This window comes from Macaca mulatta, chromosome 16 (genome assembly GCF_049350105.2).
Source record: "Macaca mulatta isolate MMU2019108-1 chromosome 16, T2T-MMU8v2.0, whole genome shotgun sequence".
Classification (NCBI taxonomy): Eukaryota; Metazoa; Chordata; class Mammalia; order Primates; family Cercopithecidae; genus Macaca; species Macaca mulatta.
In genome coordinates, this window is record NC_133421.1 from 44,983,184 (window position 1) to 44,996,051 (window position 12,868).

Consider the following 12,868-nt stretch of genomic DNA (forward strand, 5'->3'; position numbering starts at 1 on the left):
TGGATTTACACAAAGTAAACATTAACTTTGGTAGATTTCAGCATAGAATAGCTCATAACAAGCATATTTGCCCTTATGCTCAACTACCAAGTTAAGAATTTTTGGACATGGATGCAGCTGGAAACCATCATTCTCAGCAAACTATCGCAAGAACAGAAAACCAAACACCGCGTGTTCTCACTCATAGGTGGGAACTGAACAATGAGATCACTTGGACTCGGGAAGGGGAACATCACACACGGGGGCCTATCACGGGGAGGGGGGAGGGGGAAGGGATTGCATTGGGTGTTATACCTGATGTAAATGACGAGTTGATGGGTGCTGACGAGTTGATGGGTCGTCATGTATACAGCACGCCAACATGGCACAAGTATACATATGTAACAAACCTGCACGTTATCCACATGTACCCTAGAACTTAAAGTATAATTAAAAAAAAAAAAAAGAATTTTTAAAGTATTTTAACTGAGATTTTATTATGTTGACATTTGTTTCTCATTCCACATTGTCTTCAGCCAAGCGCTGAAGTGTCTGATTAACTGGTACGGGCTTTGTCAGAAGCATCTGGATCACTGGTGGTGGAGGAGTTTGTTGTAGCACTTGCAGTAACTGCTGTGGCTGTCCACACACAGCACTTGGATTTGTCAGGTGGCCTACACCTTGAGCTAGGATCTCTTCACCAAAGCTGTGTCTCTTCAAGGCAGAATTTCTGAGCAGCTTCAGCATCTTTAAGGTCAGCAAACTTGGAAAGCTCAACTCTCTCCTCGGCCAGCTTCTGTTTCTTTCTTTCCTCTGGAAGCCTGTTCTTTAAGTTGGGTCACTTCGTCTTCTGCGGTCGAAGTAGATGCAGTACCCGATGAAGAGGGCTCCGCATACCTCAGCGGCGACAGCTCCGTTCCGACCCAGCCTTTTCCCCAGAACACGGAGTGTGGACTGCGGCGGTGGGGGAAAGGAGCTGATGCTCACGAACCATCTGAGCACAGGGAGCCGCGCAGACCCGACGCCTGCAGGACAGGCACTCCGAAAGCAAGATTCAGGGTTCTGAAGATTAAAATCGTTAATGCATTTATTATATTTGTGCAAGTTTCAGAGAGAGTCATGCGTATAGGATTACCACTGAGTTTATATTATTTTCTCCATGCCTGGAGAGTGTTTTTGTTTTTGTTTATTTGTCTGTTTTGATTTTTTGCTTGTTTGTTTTTGAGACACATTCTTGTTCTGTCACTCCAGGTTGGAGTGCAGTGGCTTGATCTCAACTCACTACAACCTGCGCCTCCCAGACTCAAATGATCCTTTCACCGCAGCCTTCCGCATAGCTGGGATTACAGGCACAGCCACCACGCCCAGCAATTTTTTTTTTTTTTTTTTTTTTTTTTTTTTTTTTTTTTTTTGAGAGAGAGTTTCGCTCTTTGTTGCCCAGGCTGGGGTGTAGTGGCACCATCTCGGCTCACTGCAACCTCCATCTCCCGGGTTCAAGCGATTCTCCTGACTCAGCCTCCCAAGTAGTTGGGATTACAGGCGCCTGCCACCACACCCAGCTAATTTTTGTATTTTTAGTACAGACGGGGTTTCATCATGTTGGCCAGGCTGGTCTCGAACTCCTGACCTCATGATCTACCAGCCTCTGCCTCCCAAAGTGCTGGGATTACAGGCGTGAGCCACTGCACCCCGCCACTGTTTCTTAAAGAGTTCGCATATTTAAAGAATTAGATGTTTTGGGCTTAATTTCTTAATTTTTCCCTGGGATTCTTAGAGACCCCCTCTACTAGATTTATATAAATACTTAGTAACATCTTGAAACTGATCAACATAGGACCATAGAATTTGAGAGACATTAATGTCCTTATTTCTAATATCCACTGAAGATAGTCTACTTTTCTGAGGAAACTACTTCCCTTAGTTGTCTTCGACATATCACTACCACTTCACAAGAACAGTTTTTGCAACTCTATTACTTCAGCATCAAAAAGACTGGGGTCCTTACTGGGGGCATGGAATCCCCTAAGATTCTTCATTCCGTTTTCCAGCTCCCCAGCATATAAGAACCTCAGTGCATCAGCATTAATTGTCCTAAAGCAAAACATTCCGTCACTGTGATCAGATTAAAACTCTAACCAGTTCTGCCCTTCCATTCTGGAATACATATTTAAGGAGGGTAGAAATATACTCCTTCTTCTTATAGTACAGGATTTGTCAGCCTTGGCACTATTGAGATTAGGGGGTGGAAAATTCTTTCTTGTAGGGGGCTATCCTGTACCTTCTAGGATGTTCAGCAGTATCCCTGGCCTCCACCCATTAGGTACCATTAACACACTCCCCTCAAGTGGTGACAATCGGAAGTATCTCCAGATATTATGTCCCTTGGAGGGCAAAATCCACCACCCCCACCCCCACCCCCACTCTATTAAGAGCCACTGGTCTAGTCTAATGAAGAGCAGATTAATTTTAACAATTAGCAGACCTATTTTAATGATCCATATACTAGTGCCATCCAACAGAAATATCATGCAATACATAAATGTGATTTTAATATAGTAAGCACATTTTTTAAAGGTAAAAATAAATAGGCAGCATTACTTTTAATAAAATATTTTATTCAACTAAATATTTCCAAAATATTATCATTTTGACATGTAATCCATTTAAAATGATTCATGTAATTTTTCATTCTTTATCACACTAAGTTTTTGAATCCCAGTGTATATTTTACACTTACATATCATCTCAATTTGGACCAGCCACATAGCAAGCACTAATTTGCTACACATGGCTAATGTGTGCCATGGGCACTGCAGCCATATACAGTGACATCTGGCAAAAGCCAGAATAGTCAACATCAACAAATTAAGCAAACAAACAAATAGCAGTGAGGGCACAGATCTTGGTTTTGCCACTCTTCAATAAAAGGAACCAGAGCTTCATGGAGAAATGGCTGATTTTAGGGCTGGGGCAGAGAAAAAAAAATCACAAGCATTCCTATACACCAACAGTATACAAGCAGAGAGCCAAATCATGAGTGAACTCCCATTCACAATTGCTACAAAGAGAATAAAATACCTAGGAACACAACTTACAAGGGACATGAAGGACCTCTTCAAGAACTACAAACCACTCCTTAAGGAAATAAGAGAGGACACAAATAAATGGAAAAACATTCCATGCTCATGGATAGGAAGAATCAATATTGTGAAAATGGCCATACTGCCAAAGTAATTTATAGATTCAATGCCATTCCCATCAAACTACCAGTGACTTTCTTCGCAGAATTAGAAAAAAACTACTGTAAACATAAAAAGAGCCCACATAGCCAAGACAATCCTAAGCAAAAAGAAAAAATCTGGAGGCATCACACTACCTAACTTCAAACTATACTACAAGCCTACAGTAACCAAAACAGCATGGTACTGGTACCAAAACAGATACATCAACCAATGAAACAGAACAGAGACCTAAGAAATAACACCACACATCTACAACCATCTGATCTTCAACAAAACTGACAAAACAAACAATGGGGAAAGGATTCCCTATTTAATAAATTATGCTGGGAAAACTGGCTAGCCATATGCAGAAAACAGAAACTATACTCCTTCCTTACACCATACACAAAAATTAACTCAAGACGGATTAAAGACTTGAATGTAAAGCTCAAAACCATAAAAACACTAGAAGAAAACCTAGGCAATATCATTCAGGACATAGGCATGGGCAAAGACTTCATGACTAAAACAAAAGCAATTGCACCAAAAGCTAAAATTGACAAATGGAATCTAATCAAACTAAAGAGCTTCTGCACAGCAAAAGAAACTATCATCAGACTGAACAGGCAACCTACAGAATGGGAGAAAATGTTTGCAATCTACCCATCTGACAAAGGTCTAATATCCAGGGTCTACAAGGAACTTAAGCAAATTTACAAGGAAAAAAAAAACATCAAAAAGTGGGCAAAGGATATGAAGAGACACTTCTCAAAAGAAGACATTTATGACCAGGTGCAGTGGCTCATGTCTGTAATCCCAGCACTTTGGGAGGCTGAGGCGGGCGGATCACTTGAGGTCAGGAATTCGAGACCACCCTGGACAACATGGTGAAACCCCATCTCTATAAAAATACAAAAATTAGCTAGGTGCCATGGCGGGTGCCCTTAATCCCAGCTACTCAGGAGGCTGAGGGAGGAGAATTGCTTGAACCCGGGAGGCAGAGGTTTCAGTAAGCCGAGATCGCACCACTGCCCTCCAGCCTGGGTGACAGAGTAAGACTCTGTCTCAAATAAAAAGACATTTATGCACCCAAAAAACATATGCAAAAAAGCTCATCATCGCTGGTCATTAAAGAAAAGCAAATTAAAACCACAATGAGATACCATTTCATGCCAGTTAGAATGACGATTATTAAAAGTCAGAAAATAACAGATGCTGGAGAGGATGTGGAGAAATAGGAATGCTTTTACAATGTCAGTGGGAGTGTAAATTAATTCAACCATTGTGGAAGACAGTGTGGCAATTCCTCAAGGACCTAGAACCAGAAACACCACTTGACCCAGCAATCCCATTACTGGGTATATACCCAAAGGATTATAAATCATTCTATTATAAAGACACATGCACACATATGTTTATTGAGAAGTGTCTCTTCATATCCTTTGCCCACTTTTTGATGTTTTTTTTTTTTTGTCCTTGTAAATTTGTTTAAGTTCCTTGTAGACCCTGGATATTAGACCTTTGTCAGACTATTTACAATAGCAAAGACTTGGAACCAACCCAAATGCCCATCAATGATAGACTGGATTAAGAAAATGTGGCACATACACACTATGCAACCATACAAAAGAATGAGTTCATGTCCTCTGCAAAGACATGGATGAAGCTGGAAGCCATCATTCTCAGCAAACTAACACAGGAACAGAAAACCAAACACCGCATGTTCTCACTCATGAATGGGAGTTGAACAATGAGAACACACGGACACACAAAGGGGAACATCACACACTGGGGCCTGTCAGAGGGTAGGGGGGCAAGGAGAGGGAGAGCATTAGGACAAATACTTAATGCATGCAGGGCTTAAAGCCTAGATGACAGGTTGATTGGTGCAGCAAACCACCATGGTACATATATACCTATGTAACAAACCTGCATGTTCTGCACATGTATCCCAGAACTTAAAGCAAAATAAAATAAATTAAAAAAGAAAGAACTTCCAATGGCTAATACTAGAACAATTTGAGCAACTAAATAAATAATGTAGTATTCAAATATAACACAAAATATTAAATAAGTACCTATAAGTTCATTCATATGAGTAAAGGATTGAATGAATGAGTAAATGGTCTCCTATACAGAAGACTTCCAAATAACGTATGTATAATAGCTTCATCCTCTCTCCCCACATGAAGGAAGTGGCACTTCAATCCCCACCCTTTGAGTGTGAACTGCACTTATGACATTTGAGGGAGGAAAGTAACTACAGTGGATTAACCTGGCAAACACTTCCTGACTTATGTGGTCAAGGTTAATATCAACATGATAAGACATGTTGATCGCATACAAGCTTGATATGATATGATGACAATTACAGTTCACCCCTGTGGTTCTCCTCTTGAAAACCTTGAGTATGAAAAATAAAATCCTAAGCCCCCTAACCACTGAACAGAACCCCTCTTGGCCAAGGGGACCCCAGAAAAACCTTAAAAGCTGAATTTGCAAGCATGATGGGATGGCCGGTCAGCTGCACCTCATTATAACCGCTCTCTTTTGCAGTTTAGACACAACAACTGACCAGCACTCAGATTAAAATAAACATTATAAGACTGATGAAACAGTCTCTTTGTGGCAATAAGATACCAAGTTATAAATAGGACCAAGTTAAGTCACACATCCCTACACTTAAAGAATAAACTATGTTCTAATGGCCACAAGCTTTTTCTTTTCTTCTATCAGCTAAACAAGCACTGGCCTGGAGATAAGCAATATTAAAACAACTGCAGCTCATCCACTGCCAGACATGAACCAACTGACCCCCTGCTCCACCAGTCATAACTACAGCTTTTGACTGGACAAGAGACTGATTTTGTAACTTTCTCCTAATAACAAGACCACCAACCGTGGACAGGTTCTGGCTGGTTTCGAGTCTGAGCACTTGAGTGCCTTCTTGTCCTGAAAAGACTTTTGATGTATAGGGTCTAATTGTAATAGATATAAAAGTCAAAACATATAGGGTCCAATTGTAATACATATAAAAGTTAAGTCTCTATTGGCTGGGCGCGGAGGCTCACGCCTGTAATCCCAACACTTTGGGAGGCTGAGACAGGTGGATCACCTGAGGTCAGGAGTTCAAGACCAGCCTGGCCAACATGACGAAACCCCGTCTCTACTAAAAACACAAAAATTAGACAGGTATGGTGACACACGCCTGTAGTCCCAGCTACTCGGGAGGTTGAGGCAGGAGAATTTCCTTGAACACAGGAGGCAGCAGTTGCAGTGAGCTGAGATCATACCATTGCACTCCAGCCTGGGTGACAGAGCAAAACTCCGTCTCAAAAAAACAAAAAAGTTGTCTCTACTAAAAAGTGAACGTGGAACAATACACACGATAAGCATGTTTACTCTCCATGCATATGCACAACCCCCTCTCAGGAGTATTCATAGCTCCTCCTATAACCTGATGAATATGTATAGTTTCCCAAGCCATTCAGCACAAATCCCTGTTCCATCCTCCCCTCTCTCAAAGTGCTGCCTTTCTGCCTAAGCTTCCTCCCAATCAGGATGGCCAGCCTGCAGGTTGTAACACTTTATAATAAATAAAATCTCCTTTCTAAACGTATAAATTGTGTGATTTTTAAGTTGACAACCTGTAACTCCAGCCTAACTATGAGAAAAACATGAGACAAACCCAAAAGGAACATTCTACAAAATGCCTGAACAGTGCTTCTCAAAACTATCCAGATCTTCAAAAATAAAGTCTGAAAAATTATCATAGATCCAAGGAAGCTAAGGAGACATAACTGCTAAATGTCATATGGTGTCCTGGATGGGATCCTGGAACAGACAAAGCACAATAGGAGAAAACTGGGAAATCCAGATAAATTGTGGAGTTTAGTTCACAGCACTGTACCATGGTTGTGACAAGTGAACCACAGTAATGTAGTAATGAAAGAGGGAACTGAGTGAGGGGTACACAGGAACTTTCTGTACTATCTTTGCAACTTTTCTGTAAGTCTATGAATATTCTAAAATAAAAAGTTAACTTAAATTTTAAAAGCATTTTGTTTTATTTTACCATGGCTGGGTGGATTTTGAGATCTTTAATGAAGTAAGTCCCAGCTAGCTAAAGCCAGATTGCAGAGGTAGGCAGGCACCATCAAAACCCAATTGAGCCTGGCACAGTGGCTCATGCCTATAATCCCAGCAATTGGGGAGGCTGAGGCAGGAGGATCACTTCAGCCCAGGAGTTCAGGGATACACTGAACTATGATCACTCCAGCCTGGGCTACATAGTGTTTTTACAAAAAATATTTTTAAATTATCCAGGCATGATGGCATGCAACTGGGTTCTAGCTTCTCAGGAGCCTGAAGTGGGAGGAATGCTTGACCTCAGGAGGTTGAGGCTGCAGTGAGTCATGATGGCACCACTGTACTCCAGCCTGGGTGACAGAGCAAGACTCTGTCTCAAAAAAATGAAAAACGACCTGAGTCGGTTTTCTTTAGCTAAAAAAGGTAGAAAAAATTACCCCATTCTGCTCTCCTAAACACAGTTTGTTGTCGCAGATAATTTTACCACTTAATTTTCAAGGAACAAGGTTACTTAGCAGAGAAAATTAAACCCAGATTAAATAATGCTTAGAGACATAAGTCCAATTGCTTACCTGATGAAGTTCCTCAGAGACTGACTTTCACAAACGTAGAGAATTCTGTGTGCCTCACAGTGAAACACATTCCTGATCTTCTCCATGATCTTCATGGCCATGATGGTCTTCCCTGAGCCAGGTAAGCCATGGACAAACAATTCTCGGTTCTTGCGGAGGTTTTTGGAGAATATCTCATACTGCTGGGCTGTGAGCAGGTTTAAAACCTCACAGCCGAGCTGGTCACTCAAGAGAGACCTGAAGCCGAGCAAGACAATCACGAGGGACTGCAGCAGGGCTTCCATGTGCTGGGTGCCCGCAAGGCTATAGGACGTGGGGTAATCCATCGGAGACACTGCAGCCTCCAAGGCCTCTGTGCTGCTCTCAGGACTCAGGCAGAGGACCTTGGCCCTGACACACACCTTCCTGGTGTAGCCCCCCCAGGTTCACCAGGTTCTGCTTCCAAGTAAGAGCAGTGCAAGTGCGGTAGTCCTGGCCCTGCCAGGGCTGTTCCATGCTATCAGCAGAGCATCACAGATGACTCCTGGCTTCTCCTGCAAATTCAGGTCCACAGCCCAGCTTCTAGAGAGGATCATAATTCCCCAGGAGAAAGGTTGTGTTTGCTTATTTATTAACTCCTCTAATCCTTCATGCCGTGAGGACAGCTCCTTCCAGAGGGATTCCAGAGTACATCGCAAATGTCCTGATGGCACTAGATGTGAAAAGAATGATAAATTAGGGGAAGCAGAAGAATCATACAGATTATGACAATTAGTTATAATTAATTGATTAATATATTTGATTATTAATTACAGATATTTCAAATATTCTTCTATAAACATTATGTTACAATTATAAAGGAAAAGAAGCTTTGAAATATCTGGTAAACCTCATCTAAACCCATGTGTTTATTATGCCTTTGACCTTGGGAAATTCCCTAACCTCTCTGAGACTTTGCTCTCTCATTTGTAAAACAAAACTAAGAATAGCGCATTTCCTATAGAGAGGAATAAATGAAGTAACATAAAGTGTCTGGCTCATTGCAGCTGCTTGAAAAAGATGAGTCCTGTTCCCCATCCTACTCTCAAAGTGTATGAATCTCCAAATGTCCCTGAACAGTCCCCACTGATGGGGGTAGCAGGAGCCTTCCCAGGAAGAAGGTACTCATTAGCACGATATTTGCAGAGAAGAAGGAGTCATGTAAAAAGCTTTTATTGGTAGTTAATTGTCTGCAGTCCTCGACTGGGAGACCCTTGAAGCCATCTTTCCTGAAACATTCTTGCATCATATACAGATCAATCTGAGGCTCCCCCCATTACAAAAGGTCTTCTCTTTGTCATGGGCAAACAAGGAACAATTACATGACATGAGAATATACTTGTGCTACAGAGTTATAAACTTATTTTAGGCTTGGTATGGTGACTCACTCTTGTAATCCTAGCACTTTGAGAGGCCAAGATGGGTGATCACTTGAGCCCAGGAGTTCAAGACCAGCCTGGGCATCATGGTGAAACCCTGTCTCTAGAAAAAATACAAAAATGAGCTAGACGCAACGGTGCAAGCCTATAGTCCCAGCTCCCCAGGAGGCTGAGGTGGGAGGATTGCTTGAGCCCAGGAGGCAGAGGTTGCAGTGAGCTGAGATTATGCCACTGCACTCCAGCCTAGGAGATACAGCCAGATCTTGTTTTGAAAAATATATATATATATTTCAATGATCATGGGGTCCAAAGGGAGAAAAACAAGAATGTTTTTACCCTGTTGTGGCAGTGTCAGAATACAAACCAGAATCAAGATTTGTAAGTGGTAATTTCAAATGAAATTACTCAAATTTTATTGGTAATTGTTTATTGTTCATTGTTGCCGGTGCTTTCTCATTCGTATCAGGCGTTCACACAACTTGATTATGCCTGCAACCTGGATGACAGTGAGTAGGAGATGGTATCTATTATGAGACACATCCAGATTTTAGAGATGTTAAGAAGTTGGGGGAGATAAATAAAACCCCCATCTCCCTGGGACAGAGCACCTAGGGGAAGAGGCGGCTGTGGGTGCAGTGTCAGAAGACTTAAGTGTACCTGCCTGACAGCTCTGAAGAGAGCAGCAGATCTCCTAGCACAGCGTTCGAGCTTGCTAAGGGTCAGATGGCCTCCAGGGAGGATGGCCTCCCTGGCCCCTGTGTATCCCGACTGGGAGACACCTCCCAGTAGGGGCCAACAAAAACCTCATACAGGAAAACTCTGGCTGGCATCTGGCATGTGCCCCTCTGGGATGAAGTTTCCAAAGGAATGAACAGGCAGCCCCCACTGGTGACACCCAGGCAAACAGGGTCTGGAGTAGACCTCCAGCAAAATCCAGCAGACCTGCAGTAGAGAGGCCTGACTGTTAGAAGGAAAACTAACAAGCAGAAAGGAACAGCACATCCACTCAGACAACCCATCCGAAAGTCACCAACATCAAAGACAAAACATAGATAAATCCATGAAGATGGGGAGAAACCAGCGCAAAAAGGCTGAAAATTCCAAAAACCAAAATGCCTCCTCTCCTCCAGAGGTTCACAACTCCTCGCCAGCAAGGGAAGAAAACTGGGCAGATAATGAGTTTGATGAATTGACAGACGTAGGCTTCAGAAGGTGGGTAATAACAAACTCCTCCGAGCTAAAGGAGCATGTTCTAATCCAACACAAGGAAGCTAAGAACTTGAAAAAAGGTAAGACGAATTGCTAACTAGAATAGTCAGTTTAGAGAAGAACATAAATGACCTGACGGAGCTGAAAAACACAGCACGAGAACTTCGTGAAGCATACACAAGTATCAATAGCCAAATCGATCCAGCAAAAGAAAGGATATCAGAGATTAAAGATCAACTTAATGAAATAAAGCAGACAAGATTAGAGTAAGACTCTGTCTCAAAAAAAAAAAAAAAAAAAGAGGAAGGTCTTTGGGGCTACTTGATTCAGACCTACCACCCCAGGCCCGACTTTCTTCAGTACCAATAACCCCAGTTATAGACAAAATTTGTTTGAGACAGTCATTATCTTTCTTCTAAGAGAAGCACTGACAATGTTGAATCTGAAGCCAAATTATTGTCAATCAATTCTAACAATTAGTGCACTAAGAACATCTCTATTCTTTTCTTTTGAACTCTGTCACCCAGGCTGGAGTACAGTAATGCGATCTTGGCTCAGTGTAACTTCTGCCTCCTGGGTTCAAGCAATTCTTGTGTCTCAGCTACCTGGATAGCTGGGATTACAGGCATATGCCACCATGCCTGGCTAATTTTTGTATTTTTAATAGAGACAGGGTTTCACCATGTTGGCCAGGCTGATCTCAAACTCCTGATCTCAAGTGATCTGCCCGCCTTGGCTTCCCAAAGTGCAGGAATTACCGGTACTTTGGCCCGTAATTTTGGTGCAAGATTGCGCCATTGCATTCCAGCCTGGGAGACAAAAATGAAATTCTGTCTCACATAATAATAATAATAATTTTAGAACATATTCCATGCCAAATACCAAAGCACTCCTACTCCCATCTTCCCATTTCCTGCCTTCCCAGTCTCACCCTTCTCACTTACTACAGACACTTTTTTAAAGTTTCTTGCCTATGCTTCCAAAATTTCTTTACTCAAATACAAACAAATATTTTCTCCTTTCTTATACAGTAAGTACCCACTTTTTCAACAGTGAATTTTCAGCCATCTTGGACTGAGAGACCCTTAGAGCTACCTGTCCTGAAGCAGAATTCTTGCATCACTTACAGATCAGTATGAGGCTCCCTCCATTACACAAATCTTCTGCTTGCCACAGGCAAACAAAGAACAATTACGTGACATGAGAATAACTTAGCAATATACATTGGATACCTTTCCATATCAATACACAAAGAACTTCCTTATTCTTTTTTTTTTTTTTAACATCGAACATGCTCTTTTATGGATGTATTATATTCAGCTAGTCCCTATTGATGGACACTTGGGATTTTTCCCCCAATCTTTTGCTGTTATGAATAACCTTGTATATTTGGTATGTATGCAGGCACATGTGTGTGCATGTGTGTGTGTGTGTGTGTGTGTATTATATAAAAGTATATGTAAGTCCTAAAGGGTAAATGTATTTTTTAATTCCAATAGATATTGCCAAATTGTCTTGCACTCCAATAAAAAGATAGCCTCCCCCAGTGTTTGCAAATGCAGACACATACTCTGGAATTGTGTTTTTTACATGTTCTTGGGCAGTTTTGGCAGAAAACTGTTTAAACTCTACAAATTGAAATACGGGAAAAGGCAAGATTTCACCATATACCAGATGGTCTTTTTAGAAAACTGAGTCAGCAGGATCCAAGTTATTGAGGTCTTGATGTATAACCTCGAGACTTTTACCAGAAGATTCTTTCCCCAAGATTTTTGCATTCCTTTTCTTCGTTTTTAGGGAATAGAACGCCTTTCTTGAATCCATGAAAAGCACAGAGGTCCCAGATCTACAGTATAGTGAAGATCTCAGGCTGCAACTGTGGGGCTTGAAGGAACTGTCTTCCGGGAAAGGATCACTACTCCAACGTTTAACAAAAATGTTATAAGACCTTCCTTGTTGCTTGGGCTCGACAAAGGCTTGCAAATCTGAAGACTGAATAAGCTCTCTCAGAGACTGTACTAAATCCAGTCCCATCTCCATGAGACACTCATCCTTCTTGGCCATCTGAATCACTCCTTCCCCTGAGTTTAAGAAACTTCATGCGGCCCATATAACTCATACCCTTTCTTGGTCTTTCTGAGTTTTCTGCAATTTTTTACTATTTACTTCTCCAACAGTCATTTCTCCTACATGGATGAATAAGCCTGGGTAAGATAATTCTACCATCAAAGATGATTTATGTTCATTCTGCAAATAAAACGATTAAAACACGAATCTCAGCTAGGCGTTGTGGCTCACACCTATAATTCCAGCACTTTGTGAGGCCAAGGCAGGCAGATCACTTGAGGTCAGGAGTTCAAGACCAGCCTGGCCAACATGGTAAAACCCTGTCTCCAAGAAA

At 41.7% G+C, this 12,868-nt stretch overlaps 1 protein-coding gene and 2 pseudogenes across 1 annotated transcript in view; all 3 read right to left on the bottom strand.

Moving 5' to 3' along the window:
* The window catches only part of SLFN12L (schlafen family member 12 like), a 58,175-nt gene that overhangs the window by 32,606 nt on the left and 12,701 nt on the right, over nucleotides 1–12,868 (bottom strand). Inside the window, exon 2 of the mRNA XM_015119079.3 lies at nucleotides 7,862–8,552. Within this exon, the coding sequence (XP_014974565.1) occupies nucleotides 7,862–8,187 (326 nt within the window). The 5' untranslated portion in view covers nucleotides 8,188–8,552. The remainder of the gene's footprint in view (nucleotides 1–7,861; nucleotides 8,553–12,868) is intronic.
* Nucleotides 449–2,084, bottom strand: LOC106993970 (mitochondrial import receptor subunit TOM20 homolog pseudogene; annotated as a pseudogene).
* Nucleotides 11,911–12,648, bottom strand: LOC715751 (schlafen family member 11-like; annotated as a pseudogene).